This window comes from Phoxinus phoxinus (assembly GCF_949152265.1).
Source record: "Phoxinus phoxinus genome assembly, chromosome: 11".
In the NCBI taxonomy this organism is placed as follows: Eukaryota; Metazoa; Chordata; class Actinopteri; order Cypriniformes; family Leuciscidae; genus Phoxinus; species Phoxinus phoxinus.
In genome coordinates this window covers 15,186,902-15,211,130 of record NC_136886.1, presented here as the reverse complement: position 1 = coordinate 15,211,130, position 24,229 = coordinate 15,186,902, and the positions used below count along the sequence as shown (strand labels likewise).

At 37.6% G+C, this 24,229-nt stretch overlaps 1 protein-coding gene across 2 annotated transcripts in view; it reads right to left on the bottom strand.

Moving 5' to 3' along the window:
• The window catches only part of cachd1 (cache domain containing 1), a 69,330-nt gene that overhangs the window by 33,120 nt on the left and 11,981 nt on the right, over positions 1-24,229 (bottom strand). For both annotated transcript variants that reach the window (XM_079628317.1, XM_079628316.1), the window contains exons 2-3: positions 9,249-9,311; positions 4,103-4,251 (exon numbers count right to left, since the gene is read on the bottom strand). In XM_079628317.1, coding sequence (XP_079484443.1) covers positions 4,103-4,251; positions 9,249-9,311 — 212 coding nt within the window. The remainder of the gene's footprint in view (positions 1-4,102; positions 4,252-9,248; positions 9,312-24,229) is intronic.

The following is a 24,229-nucleotide window of genomic DNA, read 5'->3' as shown; positions in this document are numbered from 1 at the left end:
CAGTCTCCGTGAGTTAAGCGGGAGGCTCAAGGGGGATTATGGGTAAAAAGGTTTCCCTATTTCACCCTGCATGGACTCAGGAAAGCATGCAGTCCGGCAGAGCAGCGTTTAAGACCCCTTTATGGTGACTTAAGCCGCTCTTCTTGCTCCATTTCTGCATCCCTCCCTCTCTCTCTCTCTCACAGTAAAGCTGTCTTTATTAGCTCAGGCTCAGAGCCTGTCCAAACGGTCTGGCTCCAAAAGGATTGGGAGATACAGACCGGATTAACAGTGAACAGGGAATGAGAAAAAGAGGAAAAGAGGGAGGAAAAGGAGATCAAGAAAATGAGAGTTTGTTTCTGGGGGTTGAATCCCCCCCAAAAAAGAAATGTAAGTATTGGAAAAACAAAGATCCAAGTGAAAAAAAATTTAAAAAGGAAAGTGATGCAATTTATGCACTGAATACATTGCCGTAATAATAAAACATTTCTGAAATGTTTTTCTCCCACCACATAAAATAAAATTTGAAGGAATTGCCTAACTGTTTGTGTGTGTGTGTGTGTATATGTGTGTGTGTGTGTGTGTACACACACTTACATAGAATACATGATATATGATGCATGCATTAGAAATTAGTAAACATCTCTATACTACCGTTCAAAAGGCTGCATTTATTTAATCAAAATTACAGTAAAACAGTAATATTGTGAAATATTATTACAATTATACATTTTTAAAATATATATTTAAAATGTAATTTATTCCAGTTATGGCAAATAAAAATAACAGCATTCATTTAAAACCAAATTAATTAGTAAGTAACAGTGTAAAAAGTCTTTACTGTCACTTTTCAATTTAATGCATCCTTCAGTATTTTTTTAAAGCATATGAAAAAAATAAATCATATATACATAATCGTATATATATCAATACATCATTAAATGATGAACAACATTAAATGATCAACATGACCTAATGATGCATGATAAAATGCACCAAGATATTTAGATGGTTCTCCAAAGTACTTCAAAGAATATCATGGTATAACCATGGTACATGTGGGGGAAAAAATCATGGAAGTGCCTTTAGTGATAACGACTGTAGCCTTATCAATTGTGCATGTGGAGACTATAGACTCCACATGCACACAGACACTTCAACATCATTAATTTTGAAGTCCATCCTTTGGGCAATGCATAAATGTAGCTTAACACTCCAGCGACACTTAAATCCCCCTAAGCAGAGAGAGAGAGAGAGAGAGAGAGAGAGAGAGAGAGAGAGAGAGAGAGAGAGAGAGAGAGAGAGAGAGAGAGAGAGAGAGAGAGAGAGCGATCACATGCATCCCGAGTAAGGAGCTATTTCTAGACGGTTTCATCGCTGGTTAAGAGTAGCAGGAGGCAGTGGGGGTGAGTGTTGATTAAAGCATTCTCCTGTGCCAGAGGTCAGCGCTCGTGGGAGAACAGACACCGCTGGGATATACGATGGGGATGTGACATCGATATGGTGTGAAACATTTGATCTTTCGGCCATGACTGGGCTTCATGAGTGCCGCTGAACTGAGGTCTGATAGAGGACACAATGCCAGAGCAGATGTCATATGGAAGCTTTAAATCTCTATGAACCTTGTCTGAACATGAAATCTATTCAATCTATTTTTACATTAATCATAGCACGGGCATTTCGTTTGTGACCCTTTGTGAGGGCAAAAGTGTGATGTCACCTTTAATTTAGTACTTTATGTTTCACTGTCCAAGTAGTGATCTTGGCCTAAAAAAAAATACAAAATTGTACTGTGATTTAAGCTAAAGAAGCAACTTTATGAAACCAATGTTCTCAGATTGCTTTGAAAATATATATTACTGAAATAAAATCTTAACACACGAAAGATTTTTGTGATGTCAGTCTTTCCCCAAACAAGTACACAGGAGCTGTGCTAGTATGTCTCCTATCTGCATTGGAATAGCATTGATAACCAAGATGGCCATCGAGTGAACTGAAGTGCCTTAAAGAGACTTCGATAGCACACGGCAGGTCACATGATCTCAATGTGGTGGCCACCATGAGGGTAGACCACCCTTATCCAAAATAAAATGACTTCTTTTAGAGATCACTGATACGACTGATTCTTATCATGCAAGTGTACGGTTCAATTCTACAGTTTTTAAAAATGTACATCGTATTGTTTACCGAAGGGTTTTCAAGAACCCACAAACAGGATGCAACATGATAATATCAAGGTGGTGTATAATACGTTCCATTGTTAAGAAAACTTGAAGAGGCGGTTTAGATATAGATAGAAGAGCAGATTGGGCAGGTGTGTGAAGGTGTAAGTCCGATGATGTGTCATTCATAAATGGATCCAAGTGTTTTCTTGCAGGATAAAGCAGCTCCTAGCCAGCTCTTTTATGCTTTTAAATCAAGCCTCAGGTGATATTTACACTGCTTTGACTTTGATACCGGACACTGGATGACACAGTGGAAAACCTGAAGTAAACTTCTATTTGTAGTCTTGAATGAAAAACACATTGCTCATCTAAATGCCTTCTATAATTTTTCTTCTCTACAACACATCGTAAAAGATGTTTCTGTGCCTCGTCTTTTAAGAAATGCACATTTTGACAAAGCAAACTTATTTTTGAGGGAGAGAGTAAAGGATTTTTAAAATTTGACAGATAGAGAGCAATTTCTATGATTTTGAAAGTCTTTATTGCTCACCAAGGCTGCATTTAACTTATCAAAATACACGAAAAACAGTAATACTGTGAAATATAATTTTAACTTGGATAGCAGTTTTCTAATTTACTACATTTTAAAATACATTTTCTTATTATCAATGTTAAAAATCGAAAGTAAAAAATAGTTTTTTATCAACATTTAGAAATTATCACAAAAAGTTTTGCCCAAATCTGTAATGGAAACCTGGCTAATAATCACAATTTCTTTCTTTTTTTTTTCTTCTTTTTTTTACATACAGGTGAAACTCAAATAATTAGAATATTGTGCAAAAGTAAATTTATTTCAGTAATTCAACTTAAAAGATGAAAAAAAAATTATATAAACTCATTACATGCAAAGTGAGATATTTCAAGCCTTTATTTGTTATAATTTTGATTATGGCTTACAGCTTATGAAAACCCCAAATTCAAAATTAGAATATTGTGAAAAGGTTTTCATTAGATGTAAGCCATAATCAAAATTATAACAAATAAAGGCTTGAAATATCTCACTTTGCATGTAATGAGTCTATATAATATATTAGTTTTACCTTTTAAGTTGAATTACTGAAATAAATTAACTTTTGCACGATATTTAAATATTTCGAGTTTCACCTGAATATCCAAATTTTTCATGACTGCCGGAGCTCTTTTCTAATCCAATCTATTATCTAATTCAATTTCTACCAAAGCATGTGGAAACATGGCATTTCTCCCTATCTCTCTGACAGAGCCGAGGAATACTGAACACGGTGTGTGAGGGAGGGAGGGCGGGGAATTGGAGAAACAGAGGAAAACGACTTAATTTACTCATAATAACCAGCAGAACCTTTAAAATGTCAGATGATAGTGAGGAAATGCAGACAGGAAAAAATATGTAACGATATAGAATGAAAGAGACAGCTGAGAAAGGTCACTGGAAGACTGAGAAGAATCCTTCAAACAGAGATAAAGGCTTGCAGAGAAGATGAAAATTCAGAAGAGTAAAACCAAAGATATGAGACTGGATGTGTGAGTGAGACAGAGTCAGTCAGACAGACAGACAGAAGGTAGGGACAGTCAAGACACAAAGCAGACAAAAGACAGCAACAACCCTGCAAACTGCACTGGGAAAGAGAGATTAGCTTAAAAAGTTCAGTCTGACAACTCGGCTAACTCATCATTGCCTTTCACTGATTTAAACAATATTCGTGGCATTTAAAATGCATTTCTCACCCACACTGACATGAGCTTAGTCACAACCGTCACACATACAGACCACGATGACGCAACACATTCACACAGAATCAACATGCTTTAAATGCACTTAAAGGTGCACAAATTGTTTTTGTAAAAAAAAAACTTTGGAAGTGCTGTGAAGGAAAAAAGTTAGATTGGTGAAATTAAAGGTGTAATTAACAAGTACTCACTCCATCATGGAGGGAGGGATGGTGCAGCAGTCCTGGATGGCTGTGAGAGGGGACGTGAGGTGGGCCGTGTAAGACGCTTCAACCACCTGCTTGTTCCTGTTCACCACATCCAGGTACCGGTTAAACTTCTCACGGATCTTTTTCGCTAGCTGAAAACAATACAAACAGACATATTAACAGGGGTTCACATAGCTGGTGCGCATGTATGGTAAAACATGTAGGGAAGCGCTTTGAGTACCAACATTTTGGGGAGAGGGACACGTTTATTTACTGGAGTAGGATTTTTCTCAATCTCTGGTAAGATAGCAATCATGATGATATCGTGTGTTCATTGATTATTAGGGGTTCGGCACGCATGTGATTCGCGGATTAACTGCTAAGTTTAACCACCATAGAGTGAACGTTTATCATTCGGACGTCTTTTGTCTTTCCAATTTACACATTCAAACAATTATAAATGTGGAAGAAGAGGCGAAAATGATGGGAATGACGACAAAATACCCGTCTCTGCAAGTATTCTCTCGGTTATGTCAGTGGAGAAAGAAACCGGATGTGTGTCAGTATATTCGGTCCGTGCATTTGGTCTTAAGTGACAGCAGCATAATATTCCTGAAAATTGTGTCATTAATGTTAATAAAATTGTAAGTACCAAGCAGCATCTCCAGATGCTGCCTTGGGAACCAGACCAAAAATGTATTGTGCACTCCTGTATATAAATACCTACATAACTATGCATGTAAAACTTATATAATATCTTCCTGATGAATAGGTTATAGTAACACAGTAATTGTTTAATTGATATTTCTATTTAGGGATTCAAATTTTTGCCACCCAAAGATTTTTGTTTCTAAAAATGTCATAATATGCGGTTCTTACTTCTTGGCAGAAAAAGAAAACAGGCATAAAAATGTTATTTACATTACTATACCTTTTTTTCAATAAAATAAAATATAATAAACAGAAGTCTAGACTTAAATGTTTGAGAATTGTCATTTAGTTAACCGCTGGATTGTAAAACTGTAATTTTGTATTAATGCAGCATAAATGATCAAATATCACTTTGATACACACACTTCTCGTTCGAGAAGTCTCTTTCCATTAGCCCTGTGTAATAAGCAGAGATTAATTCACTTTCCAGATCTAGGCCTGCACTCTACATCAAAGAGAGCTTGAACTAACCTTGGGACTAGTAATCGATCACCATTAGACATGCATTGTCAGCTGCTGCAGTGCCAAAGGCATTGGGGGAATGGTTTGGTGCATTTTGGAAGACTAAGTTCATAAACTAGAAGGGGTTTCAGAAAACTGGGGTGTTGTTTTAGCTTTAAGTCTATACTGCACTTGCGTGAAGGAGTTACAGCTGATTAACCATGTTTGTGTGGATTCTGGTTGACACAATACATACTAGAGTTCCCTGGAGAAAGTTATTAAGTAGAGCAACAGCTCACCTAAGAGTTTCCCCCACACAGGACATAAATTAGTGACACATAAACTGCTTTCTTCTCACCAGATGTTTTAGTAACCCAAAAGAAGCACACACAACACATAATTCTTGCATTAACAACAATTTTCATAATGGTGGAATTTTAAGGCAAAAAAAAGAAAGATAAATCTCCTCCTCCAAGTCCTGGATTGAAGTAATGTACCATGACCGCGAACATCCAATCAGAAGCCCGTTTCAGCCATTCCTGCTGAACTTGAATGTTGTTCTTTCAAGTTCATGATCCAAGGGAAACAATCCCGTTCCAGACAGGTCAGAAAATAACACCATTATCCAGAACAGCAGTACATCTAATTTCAGAGAATCTAATAAAGCTTTCAAGTGTCGAATGAGCTAGAAGATAATTTAAGGTTATTGCACTCACATTCCTGGAGAGACTGCATTTTGGTAAAAGATCAGCTACATTTGTTTTTAAAATCAAAAATGAAACAAGCTACAGTTAATATCGAAGAAATGACCTAGGGCTTTGCGATTACCGTAATAGTAATTGATTTTCGATATCGGCTTCCAACGATTATGAAAACAAGATAATCGAGGTAAAGCGATTATTGTGCCGCTGCCACATTCAGCGGTGCACTTTCCTTCCTCCCTAAGCCAAACTTAAAGGTATAGCGGAGGATTTTCTTTTTCCGGGTGGGTAGCCTATACTAATTTAAGGATATCTAAAAATACTCATATCATGAAATTAGATTTTGATCATATTGGCCACCAATAATCGTGCTAAATAGTGATTTCAATATTGACCAAAATAATACTAATTATGATTTTTGCCATAATCGAGCAACCCTAAAATGACCCAATTCAAAAAATATCTTTCACAACAAGCTGTGTGAAAATTAGTCTGGGATATTGGACGAGGTCTGTGTGCGATCTCATTAAAATGGTGACATTAAGAGCAGACAGGCGTGCTTTGTCTTTGTGTTTCTACAAGACATGGACATGATCCTAATTGGTGCCGTTTTCCTCTGGGGTGCCTTTTCAACTTGCAAGAACGGCAGTGCCAGGCCTTCATTACTGTGTGTGCGTGTGCAAAAGACTGGCAGATGTTGACAGCATTGCCAAACGAGCAACTGATGAAAGTCACATTTTATGGAGGAACCCAGAATAATGAGATTTGTAGTTACAGATCTAAAGGTGTTATTTTATCACCTTTACAATGCATAATAAAACTAGAAACTAATAAAAAATAAATAGAGCAAAACACAACACAAAGCAGTACAAAAGAAACCAGGACTTGATATCAAATCATTTTTTTTCAAAAACTAGTGTCTGCTCAAACATGAAATGTCATGGCTAACACGGAAGGCTAACTCACTTTGCGTTTCCTTAGCAATTTCTAATGGGATACAATATCCCATACAATTAATGTATGGGAAAAATAAGGTCTGTGGTTAAAAATAACTTGAAGTGGATAACCATTGTAAGCACACAACGGTTTAAAAGTTTGAAGTATGACTGTGTTATTTTTTGTTTCAGAACAAAATAGAACAATAGACTTCATTTTATTCAAATCAACAACAATTATTCTTCATTATTCACGAGTCCTGAATATACTAATTCTGAACAGCAAACTGAAGAGCTCTATTAAACAGAAACTGAAACTAGGTCAATTTAACGCAATGCAGCTTTTAGAGCCAAAAATAGACTGAATTTAGGCTGAATCACCATACCACAAAATAATAATATTTCAAAAAAAAACAATCATACTATGAAAATGTTACATTTGAGTGTGGGTTACAATGTATTTCAATGGTCCACATTAGACATTCTACTAACTATAAGTAACTTTGCAACTACATGTCACCTAACTCTCATTAGAGTATTAGTAGAGTAGCACTGTACCTTACACAAAACTACAGAACTTTCACATGTTCCTCTTAAATATAACACTTCTGAAACTACTCGGCCTAGTCTTAGTCGGCAACACCTAACACCTAAGTCCAAATTAGTGAAGTAATCAATTTAATTCTTCGTCTTTTTATAGGAGTACGCCAAGTGCAAATTAATGAACAAGAAAGCCGCATTATAGCATGACAAAGCCTGAGTCACTTCATAATCAAACGCTTTCAGGTCTCGATTGCCTCAGCAGGCAGAACGGTTTATCAGCGTCTACCCCCAAAAACCCTGTTTGGCAATTAGCTGTCGAGGTGTCACTAGAAAAACCTGCCAGCGATCGGCTTAATCTCTCACCAGCAGCCGGTAAATAGCTGCAGGTGAGAGAAAGAGAGACAGTGTACAGGAATAATTCTCACAAAAGGGATTCTCTTGGCACGGAAACCCAAGTGAAGGGTACCAACCTGTCTGTTCTTGCTCAGGGCGTGTGTGTGTGTGTCGCTGAGAAACACATTTGGAGGGTATGCGCACAGTTGCTGCCACTCATGCTGATTTGTTTTGAGGCTGGTCAGAACTGAGTGTATTAACATTGAAAGCTCTTTATGCCTTACAGCAAAAACAGAAGCTGGAGTAGGCATGAGGGAGAAGCCCATGGCAAGAATAAATCACACTAGTGCATTACAGGCCTACTGTCTTAAAACTGACTGAGGAAAGTAATGCATTCCTATAGTTTTTCATTGAAAAGTTATTGTGGTCTTAATTATTCGTACTTTTTTTAAGGTTATTATGATGCATGTGCTGCACACACACGCTTGTGCTCATAAATGTGCATACACTTCACCAAATTATAAATTTTTAACATAATTGAATTTAAAAAACAAGTAAAAGAGATCATAAAAATAGTGCTTATAGTTTGAAAACCAACATAACATTATAGGTGTATTCCAAGGATATGAAACAAAGGATAAGTACACTTTTAAACAGGATAAATGATGTAAATTATGTTATTGTTTTGTCTTGTTAAAAATTATCATTGCAGGTTTTGCAAGGGGCATGTAAACGTATAAGCAGCAGAGTTTATGAATGCATAACAAAAAGGCCTTCATTTTGAGAAAAAACCTATATTGAGCAGATCCAACTAAAAATAGTAACTATAAATTATTTCTAGTTCTTAATTCGAGTGAAGCCCTCTCTGAAGGACATCCAAAGGTCGAAGGTAGCTCACACAATTATTCAAATTTAAAAATCTTAAAACAAGACAACTTTTGTCAATAATAAACCAATATCAAACAAATTCATTATTACACACTGCCCGGCCCAAAAAAAGGCACTCTTTGAATTTAAATAGGCAAATGCTGAAGAGTCTATGATTGGATCATTATTGCAGTGTTTCTGGCATTCTATATGTTTGGCAACAGTAATGCATTACAAATGCATAATTTTCATGGGTTTTTTTTCTGTTCCGTATTATCCAAATTGACAGAGACATTTTTGTGATTGTTTCATTTTGCAGCAGAGTTTAAAAATAGTTTCTAATCGGAGAGTTTTGATGACGGGCCAAATGCATTGATGTTAAGAAGAGCTAAAGGATGAGCAACCATCTCATTTCTCCAAGAGCTTGTTAGGGAGGGACACGGCACAGTCAATAGAGGTTGGAAATGGAATTAGTGTTGCAGCAGTCGAAAGCACAAAGATGGCTTCAAAGACAGCCAGACAGCAACTGTAGAATTTTAATGGGTGTCCTTTGCCCCTCTAGACCACACACACACACACACACACACACACAATATCAAGGGATGTTGTTTAACTCACCTGCTGCACCTCTGTTTCACCGTTTGAAGTTTTCTCCGTGTACACAAAGGAGTTGAAGATTCTCTGTGTAGATAAGAAGAGAGAACAGTTGTTGAAAGGTGACAAATAGAAATAAGTCAGGAGCACATAGACTGAAACACAAGGGAGAAAATGGCAATTTATCAATATTCACCCACACAATTGTACCCAAAGTCTATTTTTATCCAAGTAATGCATATCATCAGTGTTAGGGAGTAACTAACTAACTAACTGACTCAAAATAGTGATGCTACTGTAATTTTTCAGCATTGTGACAGTAGCTCTTAATATAGCTCAAAATATTTAACAAAATAATTTCAGTACTTTTTCCCAACAAAACAGTGTTTTACAGTGTAGTACAGCGTACACAACTTTACAGCAGAGTCATCTGAATTTAAACATTCTCTTCAAAGGTCTGTTTCGTTCTAATGATTCAGTTTATTTGAATGAATCATTTAAAACAATTCACTGATTCGGTAACTGGATAATGCATAGGGGAGTGCAGGCCAAAAAAAAAAAACTGGTCAACTCCCTCACATTATGCTCATTTAAATCTTATGTAAATTATACCATTTATGTCTTTCTTTCAAAACAGAGTACACACCAAGTCATTCCTTTGGTGGCAAAATTCTAGAGAATGAGAGAATATTCACAGAACTCGCACGTTTATGGTGGATTTCTCATAGCGTTTCAAGTTTAAGTTTAAGTTTAAGCTAGACACCTAAATGTCCAGTTGCAACGAATGTCTTGCCAAGATGCTCATCGTGGGCACAAACATTAGATAAACATCTTTAGCCAACAATTTACAGACTGCACAACTGCACAAAAGCAAAGCAAACATTTGCTTAAATAGGCCCGCAGATGTTTTGTGTAAGCCTTGTGTAATTCAGCTAAATGAGACATGGAAGATTAAATACCATTGTAAACCATCAAAAAATAGCCTCCAAGCTCAAAAGTTCCTCACAATGACAATATTTGCTCTTTGCGCGCCTCATTACCATGGCAACCCTGACGCGGAATATCGTTGCGGAATGTGTCATAACAACGTGATTGATACCCACTCAATCCAAAAATCACTTGTCATCTGGAGGACTGATGATATTTAACACTTAAGAAGAGAAGAAACTCTTTTAGTCACTGTGTGATGTGTCTGAGGAGTAGTCTGAGGTCAGGGTGGTCACCCACATTAAAGATGATGAAACGGCACATGTCCGCACTCACCTAAAGCCTGGAATTTCATCACGAGCGAATGTTTATAAAAAGCAAAACCAACTTTGGGTGATGTATGGATGAGCCCCACCTTTGTGAATAAAGCTCCAGACACAGAAGCTGTGGAAAACTAAGTGAAAGAAGAAACTTGTCATTTCAGACCCTTCTTGTAAAATAAACACAGGCACAAACACAAATAGCACACCGGGCACCAGCACAGGTCTTTCCCCGGTGTGGTGGGCTTGTTTTTCGAACCGCCCCGATGGCTTTCACAGCTTTTGCCCAGGCCAAAGAGGAATTTCGCAGCTTGTAACTTGAGAACCCTCTCAACAAACGTGAAATTCTTGAGAGGAAGGTCTTTGAGGTAAGAAAACTGATAAAAAAAACCCACACAACTATTATTATGGTTGCAAAATTTCACCTAAACAAAGATCCCTTGCAGTACAACATACTATATTTTGTAAACGAGTATATTACAGCTCTGTTATGAAGATGTATCTTAAATTACACAGTCATATGCACAAGCAGTCAATAAATACACTAATATAAGTCTCATAAAAGGAAGTATACATCACAGAAACGGCTCCCGGTTAATTCACATACCTGAATAAATTTAATTTGCGGTTTAATGAAAGAGTCAATAAAAACTCAAATCGCTACCTCACAAGCAAATTCAAAACATTCCAAAACATTTTGTGTTCAAGGCCCCCATTGTCCCCAACAACAGTGAAGGCCCAATGACTTCTTGTTTGTGGTTTTCTTGATACGGATTTTTTTTTAAATATATTTTTTACTCAAGCTCTCTACCTACCTAATACAATATTTTAGAGCTTGGCATAAATAGAAAAACGTATTCATAAATAAATTGCCCATAGAGATTTTATTCATTTACGAGACTTTTTCAGGTCCAGAAATCACTTTTAAAATTAGGCTACATCATTTGTCCAGTATTTTTCCAAGACTCTGGGGTTCTTTTTTAATTGGGTGAATTAAAATAATAAACATTTAGATTTTTTGTTGTTTTGGCTTGAATTGTATTAAAAATAATTTTAAGTTCTTTTGAGCCACCCGCTATAGAAGTAGGCTACTGATTTAAAGGTGGAGTATGTAATTCTCTTTTTTGGCCATTTTTTCAAAATCACTTAAAATCCTATTCCTAACCCACTTACAGCCACTGAGTTAGAAGCACTGAAATAAAAATTAAGCAATTTAATCATCTGTGGAACGGGCAGGACTCGAAAAACTCCAGCCAATCATTTCCAAGACCACCTAGAATCATTGGACAGTAAGTGCGTCAATCAATCGGTCGTACCATCCCCCCTCCCCCCTCCATGTCCATGTTCTTTGAATGGGTGGAGTCAAAGGAAAGAAGGTAGGACCATTTGAGTTGTGTATTTTCAAAATCTGCCAGCCGTTTTGCAAATCACATACCCCACCTTTAAGGAGATGAATTCTGACAAATTGATGATTTGGATGCAAGCAAACTTTTCTGAAATGTCATCAATGAGGAGCAAGATTTTAAATGGTTAACAGTAGTTAAAGTCCCCGTGAACCGGAAGTTGCAAACGACTTTTCTCCGGTGTTGTGACGCATTTCAAAGTGAAATGGAATATTGACCAGAGGGCAGGGTTTTACTTTAGCGCTCCTCCTCTCCATCTCTGCTCATAGCAGACTAACGGTTTGAGGGGAGTGGTTAAGCGTTTTTCAACCCAAGCCATCAAACTGACGTCCTCAGAAAAGGAAAGCCATTCCAGACCGGAAGTAACTTTTCAGATTTTGATTCAAGATTACCACGGCAAACTATTTTTTTCTGTGTATTAACTTGCACGGATTAATTGTTCACCACAAGACTTGTAATATGCGCTAACAAAGTAAATAGGGTCAATTTCGATTTCATGTCGACTTTAATCCCAGATAACAACCACTGAAAACAGATAACACAGGCTCATCCGGGTTACTGAAGTCGGGGTCCTCATCACCCTGTCAGGGGCTTATTCTGAGATGACAACCGGCTAGATGTACATTATCCCTTACATAACATACCACGATTGACCAATCAGAATCAAGTATTCCACAGAGCCGTTTAATAACAGTAGTTAATACAAAAACTAACAACGAGCAATACATGAGTAATACATTTGTTACAGTCTTAATCTTATTAATCTTTGTTAATGCTAGTAACTAAAAATACAACTCTTCATTGTTTGTTCCTGTTAGCTCAGGTCCATTAAATAATATTAACAGATACAACATTTAATTTTAATAATGTAGTAGATGTTTCAATTAACATGAACTAAGATTAATAAATGCTTTAGAAATATTTTTCATTGTTAGTTGATGTTAACTAATGTTAACAAATTACTTAAATTCATATTGATGGAATTGTTCATTGCGTCACATCTGCGAGCACTTTAGTCTCGGTCTGTAGCCCTGCAACGACAGAAAGAAGCTATGCCATCAGCAATAAACAGTGCTTGAACTTTGCAAATCAACAGGACTCTTCAAGCCCTCTCCAAGTTTGGACTATACACCATCTAATCCTTACAGACAAGTTGACATTAAAATGAATGACAAGCTATAGGATTGTAAGCAATAACATACTGGCGTTCAACTGAGTGGGGACAAAGAGGCCTATGTGCAGCTGCTTTGGCTCAGAATTTGGTGTCCAGGGCAGTTATTAATCTTGTCAACCCCAGGGTTAATCTTGACTGCAGTTGAATAGATGTCTGGAATGACTGAACCTCATGCTGTCTTTGATCCAGGCTTGTCAAGGCTCCGGCACTCCCTTTAACAGAGGCACGGCAAGAGAGATTGACTAAAACCAAGCCCTCCGCAGGGTGGTTTATTATATCAAGATTGCCATCTCCCTCTGCCCTAATAGCAGCCACTTAAGAATTACTGCCTCCACCTAAAGAATGCAAAACCCATAAGTCACTTCCATATTTCAATAAGCAAACAGAAAAGTGTTCCGTCATTCTCAGCATACCTCGTAGTAGTTGTGCAAAGCTAATGGGCACAGATGAGCTTATTGGATTTTAACTGCACGCGCTCTTCCGTAAAGTTTCCAGACATTGGCTGGGGAAACAGCTGACGCGGTGTGGGAGCGGAATAACACTGGAGCCGCGGACTTGATGCTCGGCAGCATTTCCATTAAAATGGTGCGATGGAGGGGGATAAACCTATTAGCAATTCAGTCATCTTCAAAGGCCAGAGCCCATCCAGCTAATCCTCATTAATTTGGGATTGTACAAGGGAGTGAAAGGGTGTGCTCACACAACGCAATGAGCAGAAAAGGTGCCCTAATCCTCTCTTTAGGTCTACAAGGTCTATATCATTGGACTGACCCTCCCTTAACACTTCCACAACTTCAGTAAAGATGTAGGTTAAAGAACAGATATGCGTTTAGCTGTTTAGCTTCTATGTTTTTGCTCTATTTACCATAAGCCAACGTGAATTGCCATTTGCAGCCCATTTTATTTCCGTAAACGATATAATGAATTACAAAAATATCTTCAACTCATTTGATGATGAAAAGTGAGTGTTACATAACATAATAGATTCACAATGAAAGAGTTTGCAAAAATATTTTGGCTATTGGCTAACACTATCCAAGCAATGCTATTTGATAAGAAAAGTTAAGTAGTTACATTTGAATTAAATGCCCCTATTATGTTTTTCGAAAATTATATTTTGTGCAGTGTTTAAAATAGCTGTTTGTGAATGAAAACTGCGAAAGTGCACGATAAATAAAGTTATTGTCTCCCAAAAGAAAGAATCGAATCTGAACCGCCTTAACAAGTCGTTTGTATTTCGAATGCCACTGCGCGGTGGTTCTGCCTCTGCGTCACTAGAAAATACATTTGCATAATGCCCGCCTATGTTGTACGTTGTACTTGACCCGCCTTCAAAAAAAATTTTTTGGGTGAACCATCACTTTTACAGTGGGGCAAAAAAGTATTTAGTCAGCCACAAATTGTGCAAGTTCTCCCACTTAAAAAGATGACACAGGCCTGTAATTTTCATCATAGGTACACTTCAACTATGAGAGACAAAATGAGAAAAAAAAAAATCAGAAAATCACATTGTAGAATTTTTAATGAATTTATTTGCAAATTATGGTGGAAAATAAGTATTTGGTCACCTACAAACAAGCAAGACATCTGACTCTCACAGACCTGTAACAACTTCTTTAAGAGGCTTCTCTGTCCTCCACTCGTTACCTGTATTAATGGCACCTATTTTAACTTGTTATCAGTATAAAAGACACCTTTCCACAACCTCAAACAGTCACACTCCAAACTCCACTATGGCCAAGACCAAAGAGCTGTCAAAGGACACCAGAAACAAAATTGTAGACTTGCACCAGGCTGGGAAGACTGAATCTGCAATAGGTAAGCAGCTTGGTGTGAAGAAATCAACTGTGGGAGCAATTATTAGGAAATGGAAGACATACAAGACCACTGATAATCTCCCTCGATCTGGGGCTCCACGCAAGATCTCACCCCGTGGGGTCAAAATTATCACAAGAACAGTGAGCAAAAATCCCAGAACCACACGGGGGGACCTAGTGAATGACCTGCAGAGAGCTGGGACCAAGTAACAAAGGCTACCATCAGTAACACACTACGCTGCCAGGGACTCAAATCCTGCAGTGTCAGACGTGTCCCCCTGCTTTAAGCCAGTACATGTCCAGGCCCGTCTGAAGTTTTCTAGAGAGCATTTGGATGATCCAGAAGAGGATTGGGAGAATGTCATATGGTCAGATGAAACCAAAATAGAACTTTTTGGTACCAACTCAACTCGTCGTGTTTGGAGGAGAAAGAATACTGAGTTGCATCCAAAGAACACCATACCTACTGTGAAGCATGGGGGTGGAAACATCATGCTTTGGGGCTGTTTTTCTGCAAAGGGACCAGGACGACCGATCCGTGTAAAGGAAAGAATGAATGGGGCCATGTATCGTGAGATTTTGAGTGAAAACCTCCTTCCATCAGCAAGGGCATTGAAGATGAAACATGGCTGGGTCTTTCAACATGACAATGATCCCAAACACAACGCCCGGGCAACGAAGGAGTGGCTTCGTAAGAAGCATTTCAAGGTCCTGGAGTGGCCTAGCCAGTCTCCAGATCTCAACCCCATAGAAAATCTTTGGAGGGAGTTGAAAGTCTGAATTGCCCAGCGACAGCCCCGAAACATCACTGCTCTAGAGGAGATCTGCATGGAGGAATGGGCCAAAATACCAGCAACAGTGTGTGAAAACCTTGTGAAGACTTACAGAAAACGTTTGACCTCTGTCATTGCCAACAAAGGGTATATAACAAAGTAATGAGATAAACTTATGTTATTGACCAAATACTTATTTTTCACCAAAATTTGCAAATAAATTCATAAAAAATTCTACAATGTGATTTTCTGGATTTTTTTTTCTCATTTTGTCTCTCATAGTTGAAGTGTACCTATGATGAAAATTACAGGCCTCTCTCATCTTTTTAAATGGGAGAACTTGCACAATTGGTGGCTGACTAAATACTTTTTTGCCCCACTGTATATATGTATTGCTGCTATCAAAATGTAGGTTCATGAAGGTTGTCTACAATCCGGAAGGTTGGTGGTTCAATCCCCGGTTCCACTTGACCAAGTGTCGAGATGTCCATGAGCAAGACACCTAACCCCAGCTGCTCCCGATGAGCTGGATGGCGTCTTGCATGGCTGACACCGCCGTCGGTGTATGAATGGGGGAATGTGAGGCAAAATGTAAAGCGCTTTGGTGGCCATTGGGTCTGTGAAAGCGCTATATAAATGCAGTCCATTTACCATTTACCATATCAAAAACAAATGTCATCTGAAGCACACTCCTGAATGCAAATTAATGCATGCAAGTTCACAATAAAAAAAAAACAGCTAGACACTCAATCATTAGCCATCCAACAGCAAAACATGCAGTTTTACCTCATACAACGAATAAACACTGTAAAGCTCAAGTGCTTTTAACAGGTAAACCAGGCCAATTCCAATGTTTTATAGAGTAATATGTCCGAAAAAGTGATTTAATTGTATGCTCAAATGTCCAAATATATTCAGATTACGAACTTCATTTTTTCTCAAGTGTAATTTTATTTGCAATTATTCTCCTTGACAGTTTCTATTTATGCTGGATGTACTAAAAACTGCTTTCAAATAAATGTGTTTTTTATGAGTAACTGACAATCTGATTTGAAATCCCATATTTCCTCACTGCAGCTGACAACATCTAGTTGCTGTGGCAGCGACAGGGGAAACTGGGTACAAACAGAGAAGATGAAAGGCCAGACAACAGAAGCCAGTCTGGGATGCTATTGCGATTTCCTGCCCCAGGTACCCCCCCTCACCCCCGTGTCCCCGCTCCCCCCACTCAAACTCTCAGAAGCAATGTGCTCATTGCACTACAAAGGCTTCTGCTCTAGAATGAGGCATCCATCCCTGCCCTCTGATGTGATTTTTCTCTATCTACCTCTCACTCGCTCCCAGTTTCTAAGGACGAGCCAGAGACATGGCAGCATTCTGCATCTGCGCCAGAATATGCAGAAATGCTTAGTATGGCATAAACCTAAAGCAATACATAACATTGAAGGATCATGAATCCCTAAAACACATACAGGTTGCACATCAATGAAAACAACAACATCACTCATTATGTTTATTAGTAAGGGGAAAGTGGATTTTTTTCCTTTTTCTGAGCCATTTTGTTCTTCAGGTTTAAAAGGCAAAGTTGAACCAACGTTGCAAAATCTGAGCTATATGCATTCATTCAATGTAGATTGGTTGCCGTGACTGGAGAATACGTGTCTTTACCTGTACACCATCAGTTTCTGAGCATTATTCACCATGAGAATATACTCTTTTAATCCAATCACTGTGCTGTATTATGTGTGAGATTGCATTACAGCAGAGAATTCAAATGTTCTGTTCGTTCACCTCTACCTGCTCAGCTTTGCATTGTTGTCCTTCAGACATGCAAGTGAGTGATTCCTGTGTTGTTGGCATTTTACAAATGATGCGGTCAGAGCTTGTAGGGTTTTTGGTAGTTGGTTTGGTTGTTGTATGGTTGTTTTCCCACCCTCCATACTCCCTTGTTTTCCACATGGCCATTTCTTCAGCCTTTTTCAAATCTCAACCTTTATCAAATAAACAACCAGTGACATTGAATGACAAATGAATAAACGAAACCTGTATAGTATTTTAGATGTTACTCGTCACTAACGAACAAATAGCATGGTATTATTGTAGTTAGTTGGACATGATACGGTAAATACCATGGTTAAAGTATATCATTCAGTAACATCTAGGTTTGAGCATTATTAATAAAAATAAAAATTACAACCTTCAAAAGATATTCAATATTTATACTAATATTTATGTAGTTGCTATGCATTTATGTACCGGTAGTTATGTAGATTTTCAATAAAAAGGAACAATATAATTTCAGCCAAACCGGCATTGTTGTCATTGGATTTTCACCAATTAAATAATTGAGACATTTTTTTAATTATAGGTTTATCATTATGAATTATTCAATTGAAACGGACAGTTTGACGGATTTAAAATCAGGGCTCTATGATTTCCACGATGGAAATGCAGAGTCCATTCATACAATTTAATTTACTGTATAACGAATCGGGGAAATTCAAGATGAATAAATCAAACGTATAGGGCTTAATCAAATTGCAATTTGGAATAGTGTCTGTGTATATTAAACTGCAAGATTTTTTATTACTAAAATTTCATTCAACTTTTAAAATAATTCCATAAAAATGAGAATTGAAAAACATAGGGGAAAAGAGGATTTTGAAAAAAATTAAACAGATTTTATATGGTCTTATACAATATCCTAATCAAAAAGAATCAAAAAGAAATTCAATACAAATTTAAAAATCATTTTTTTGTTTGCTGGAAGTTTTGTAAAGCCATATTTGTCACTTTTGCATCAGCTGACCAATCAGCAGAAATACCACCCAACAGTCCAAGATATTGCACAGCAGTCTATCCCTCAGAGCTTCACTTTCATTAGCGTAAAATTAAATATGGCGTCCCTCATTACGGTCTATGCCTTCAGTGTTTTCTATCACACTATATGCATGTAGGTGCCCTTATTCTGCAATCCCCATTCAATGATACATTAGAGAAATGCATTTTTATATACATGATAAATTATGAATATATATGATATATGATAAATCTATTTCCATTTCAGTTTATTAGCAACAAATAGTTTGTACAACAAATGACCAAAAAGCAAGTCTAGCTTAAAGGCACAATATTATGTCAAATTTTTTATATCCATGGTCTTTTTGCATACATTTTCTTCAGTCTGTAATCTTGCTTTGAAAAGAGGGTTTTAGCAGATACTGAAGTGCGGCTAACATGTTTCACATTAGCAGTGAATATACTGTGTGTGTGTTTGTGAGGGGGTTGGGTGGACGCGAAGAGAACGAGTGTAAAATGAGTTCCACATGCGAACATATAAGGGTGGACTACATTTATAATCTCACATAGTTATCAGGTTAATGGAGCATAAGTTGTTTTAATGGTTTTTTAATACCAAAACATCTCAAACTTATCTAACCATCAGAAATGAAGTAATGACACTCTGCAAGGCTGGAGCAAAAATGACTTCGGTTTCCACAGTTACGCATTACTAGCACAGACAAAACATTGCACTGATACAGTTTCAAGGTTTTGGACCATGTGCAGTTCAGCCTAAGTAAGTCTGATGACTGTCTGGGATGATGTCTTGAGGGAAAAAAAGTGTGGTGTTAATATAACACAAACTTTTAACACATCCAGCATCAATATACAGTCAAACCAGGGATATACATCAAGCTTCACTCAACTTACAACGTGTAGATAAATCACCTACAGAGATAACACACCCTTACGCCTGTGTGTTCTTGATCTGCTTTGGGTTGAACTTGTGTTCCACAGAGAAAGAGACTGAGTGTCGGTGGAGGGGCCGACAGAGCCTGGGGTCCTACAATAACAAAACCTCTTTGTGCAAACACTGAGGGGCCCGTTGAGAGACCAGGTCACGGAGCGGATTCTCTCGCAGATCTCCGACTCGCGGCAGCCCTGTTTTTTTTTTTTAGTCCAGCAGACAGGATATAATGGTTTCCACATGTGAAGGGGGCCCAAATAACAATGACAACAGTTGAGAGGCCGAGTGTTTTATTACCTTGAATTTCTGCGCATAGCCATTGCTGAAGGCTTATACAAGAGCCAATATGCACAGCAAAAAAGGTATGCTTAGAATAAAATGTTAAAGTCATAAATTACAGAAAAGAAAGAAAAAATGATGTGTTGTCACTACATCTTACATTTGTTGATAACATTACTGACTTTCAAAACCTAAACATTTGCTGTTGTCAAATATGATGAAAAGTGACATAATTAGTCTAAGGAGCATCAGTAAAAATGATAACAGTTTTCCATCAAATGTGTTTATGAATTTATAGCCATCATTATAGCTAAATAAATTCCAGCTATTTTTGCATATTAAAAAACTATAAATTGCTCTAACTTGAAAAATTTACAAAAATGTAATGAAAAATATAAAACTTAATGAGAAATAAAAAACTATGTGGTGGTCAGTGGAAATATTGGCAGGGAAAGTAGAAATTTAAACTTCAGCATAAAAATGTTTATTGTAGTATTGTTTTTATGAAAAGAAGGTTTTAAAAAGTGTAGGCCACATCAAACTAACTGAGAACTTAATTGGTTTAAGTGAAAAACAACATCAAAACAACTGAAGTCTTATGCGCTGTGCAGCATTCGGTAGTGATTCAAGAAGCGAATTTTCATCCACTTTGCCACATGTAGAAAAGAAATATGAAAGTCTCTTTATCACTTTGAGGTTTTAAATGTAGTTAATGATCTTATTAGCACCATGGCAACATGCAGAGAGAAGAAGAAGATTTTAAGACTCCTCTAACTAAAAATAGGGCAGCAGACACTTTTGCTTTAAAGGCTGTGGAGGTAAACATGAGAGAGACTCAGAGTCTGTAATCTTTTCTCTAGTGGGGTGTTAAATTTTAGGAGATGAGCGATGTCTGTTTGTCAGTGGTGAAGTCTGAGCTTCAAAAGCTGAGCATAATTCACAACTCGCTGAAAAAAACATAAAACGGGGAGGAAGAGTGAGAAAAGATTGGGGGAAAAAAAGAGGTCTTGGAGTCCACATCCCTGTCTGACATTCCCGGAGCTCATCCATCTATGAGGGACGATGGAGAAGCCGCTTCATTTCCTGCTACACTTGCAGAGTCTACCTAGAACCAGATCATCCACATTCCCATCAGATGGAGTTTCCATTCCATTTCCATTAAAGGGATAGTTCACTCAAAATTAAAAATTCTATCATTAATTACTCACCTTCATGTCGTTCCAAACCCGTAAGACTTTCTTTCATCTTCAGAACACAAATGAAGAATTGTTTTCAATTGTTGTTGGTCAATTGTTTTGTGTGTGTGTGTGTGTGTGTGTGTGTGTGTGTGTGTGTGTGTGTGTGTGTGTGTGTGTGTGTGTGTACAAAGCACTCTTTATAAAATGAAGGTCAAACCACTGGAGTCTTTACTACCTTTCTGGGGCTTGAAAGTGGTAGTTGCGTAGACTGTCAATGGAAGGAAAGAACGCTCTCAGATTTCATCAAAAAGATCTTCGTGTTCCGAAGATGAACGAAAGTCTTACAGGTTTGGAACGACATGAGGGTGAGTAATTTAATTACATAATTAAATTTTTTGGTGAACTAACCCTTTAAAAAGTATAAATAAATACATCTTAACATAACAACATACCTAGTGGTTGACCAAATATCGCCATGGCTGATATATCGGCACAGGCCGATAAGTTTTTCTGATTGGCCGATGTGTTAGAAGCGGGACTTTTATTTTGACGGCACGACAGACTTTTATTTTGACAGGCGGCGCTGAGAACGCCAGCGCCTGATCACACAGTGCTCACATTCTCCGTCTTCATATGGTCTCTGTTTAACAGTCACATCTAATATGTTACTTATTAGACAGCAAGTAAACGGTATGCGAAAAAGTTAATCGTTTGCTTTTATATTATAAGTAACATAAAGGCAAATAATTAGTCTATAATACTTTCTCATTTATCACATGAAGTAATACCCATGATATTGTTTAAAAGCTAAAATTGTTTAAAGGTCTACCACCAACCAGGCATAGTATTTAGGATTATTGAGCATTACAGACTGTTCATCATTCACAAACGATAAAACAAATAAATTATTTCATATATAATAATAAACAGCAATGGTGTTGTTTTACCTGTCTAAAATCCTTAAATGGTATGCCCACATTTTTGGCTTGTGCAATGCAACATTTCCAATCCACTAAAGATGAAAGTCAAACTTCAGGACTTCAAACCTGGGCCTTGTTAAATAGAAATACCATTTGACAACTTATAAATCTGCTTTATTGGTGGATCAAAGTAATACATCAAAGTACTAAACGATTAGTTAAGAGTTTCTTGGTGGCAAACCTGAACCAAAAAACAAAACCTCTCATATGAAATCTTTCAGAAGATTTAATCCATAAATGAATGCAGACCTACTACACATCCATACACATTCTCCATCTTGGGTTCAAGCGGTTTTCTTAAAAAAAGAAAAAAGAAAAAAAGAAATTCACACAGGTGCGATCAAATTGCAACTACAAGGAATTTTGTGCTGTGTTTTCAATTATCATGCAACATGCGGCTTATGTTGCAAGTCCTGGACCGTGCGCTGGCTACCCTGGCACTCACGGTGGTGTAACTTTCCAACTTTCCACCCACCTCAACCCACAACGCCCACAGATGGTCTGGGCAACGTCGGGCTAAGCTGCCCTCTGTGCCCATTCTCCTTTAACACTGCCAACACAGTCAGACACACACCAACAGATCTGGCACCTGTAGTCATAATTACACCCTTGTAATGTTCTTCATCTGAAGCTTTTGAACTGTGAACGGCTAAATATGAAGCAAGTGAGGTGAGAAAACCTCGAGGACTGGAGAGCAAACACTGACTAGACAAACAGCATGGTAGAAGACAGGATTTCTGCCTGGACTGAAGGACAAATCTCTTTTTCCACATAAAATACGAAATCCAGATCAAACATCCCATAGAGTCAGTTTGAGTTTACGGGAACAAGGCAATCAAATGGTGTCTGCAGGCTTGTGAAAGCCAACATTTCAGCACCGTCAAGCTTAAGCAAACAGACCTCTCCTTATAAACCAGCTATCTACTTTTTATTCAGAAAACGTAATTCTCATTGCTTTGATTGCATTAATTCAACCACATCACTCGGGAGAGCCAAACTGAACAAGAACATGTACAGCAGACCAAGGGTGGTCCTCTCACTCTCTGGTTTTACATTATATTAAAATGTGAGGTCATGTCTACATCTACATACTGCATGATCTTCAGCTTGCTCCTCTGGACAAAAACGACTTGGAAGTCTTTCAAGTTGGATACATAAAAATATTAGTTTTAGAACATTAGTGTTAAGATACTTGGAAAAGCCTTTTTAAATCACTCTCTGATTCACCTTCTTTAACACCTGAAGCACAGTAGTTTCGGTGGAAAGACTATCAACATGCAAGAAGCATAGTCATTAGTCATAATTCAAAGTATATTAGTGAACCTATACATAGTAAATTAACTTTGACTGGGATTTTGTCCACATTTTTTTAACATCAGTAAAAGTTCAAAAAGAGAATGTAAAGAAATTTCATATGAACAGATTTAATAGGCTTTTAACAACGCACATACATAAAATATGGCAAACAAAAATCAAAACAACTAGTCTCAGTCAACATATTCACCAGTCAGTTCAGTGACCAAATTTAAGTTGCACACAAAATTGGAAAGACTCCTGAAAATCGCATGGTCAAATTAGATTGTATACTACTCAACGTCAAAGAGTCAGGGTGCACAGATTTGAATCAGTCTGTTGGGAAACAAAATTATGTTTTTATATTTGATGTCCAATGGTTGCTAAGGTTTTCAAAGTTCTCCAGGTTTGTGGAACCTATTCTTTCTCAGTTTACTTGCTCAAATACTCGGTTTAAGGCACTTGTCAGCTAGTACACAAAAGAGCACTTTGTTTATTTCCCCCCCTGCTATTTCCGTAATGCTATGCTGTGATCTTCTGTCCCTGGCATATACTGTTTGACAATAAACATTTGTCTTTCCTCTATCCTGATGACCCAGAGTCACTTGTCATATGGTGGTGACAGGGCCAGCCGACAGGGCGGCAGTGGCTCAAAGAGGGACTTTTGAGGGGCTGTCACTTAAGAATGCACCACCTTTCCCAGGAACACTGACCAAAACTACCTAGAATTGTACACATGTGCTCTGTGTTGTAAACTTCAAGTTCTAAAGAACAGACCAAACACTGGGGACCTCTAAATGTATTACATGGATATACAGCTCTGTTCTTCATCACTGAAATGGAAAAAAAACAGCATAGTCTAGGATGAGTGAGTGTTTTGCTCTGTTTTCCTGAAAGACAACTTAAATGTGTATATTTGCTAAACAATAATTGTGACAACAACTACGCAAGCATACAGATGACCTTAAAGCGAACACACATGGACTAGAACCCCACAAATCTTTAATTCTGACCCCATAAAACTCCTAAATGAAAACCCAACACGGCCTACAAGAGGAAGCACATTCCAATGATCAGGGAGAATCATTCCAGTCGGGGATCACTGCTTATCTC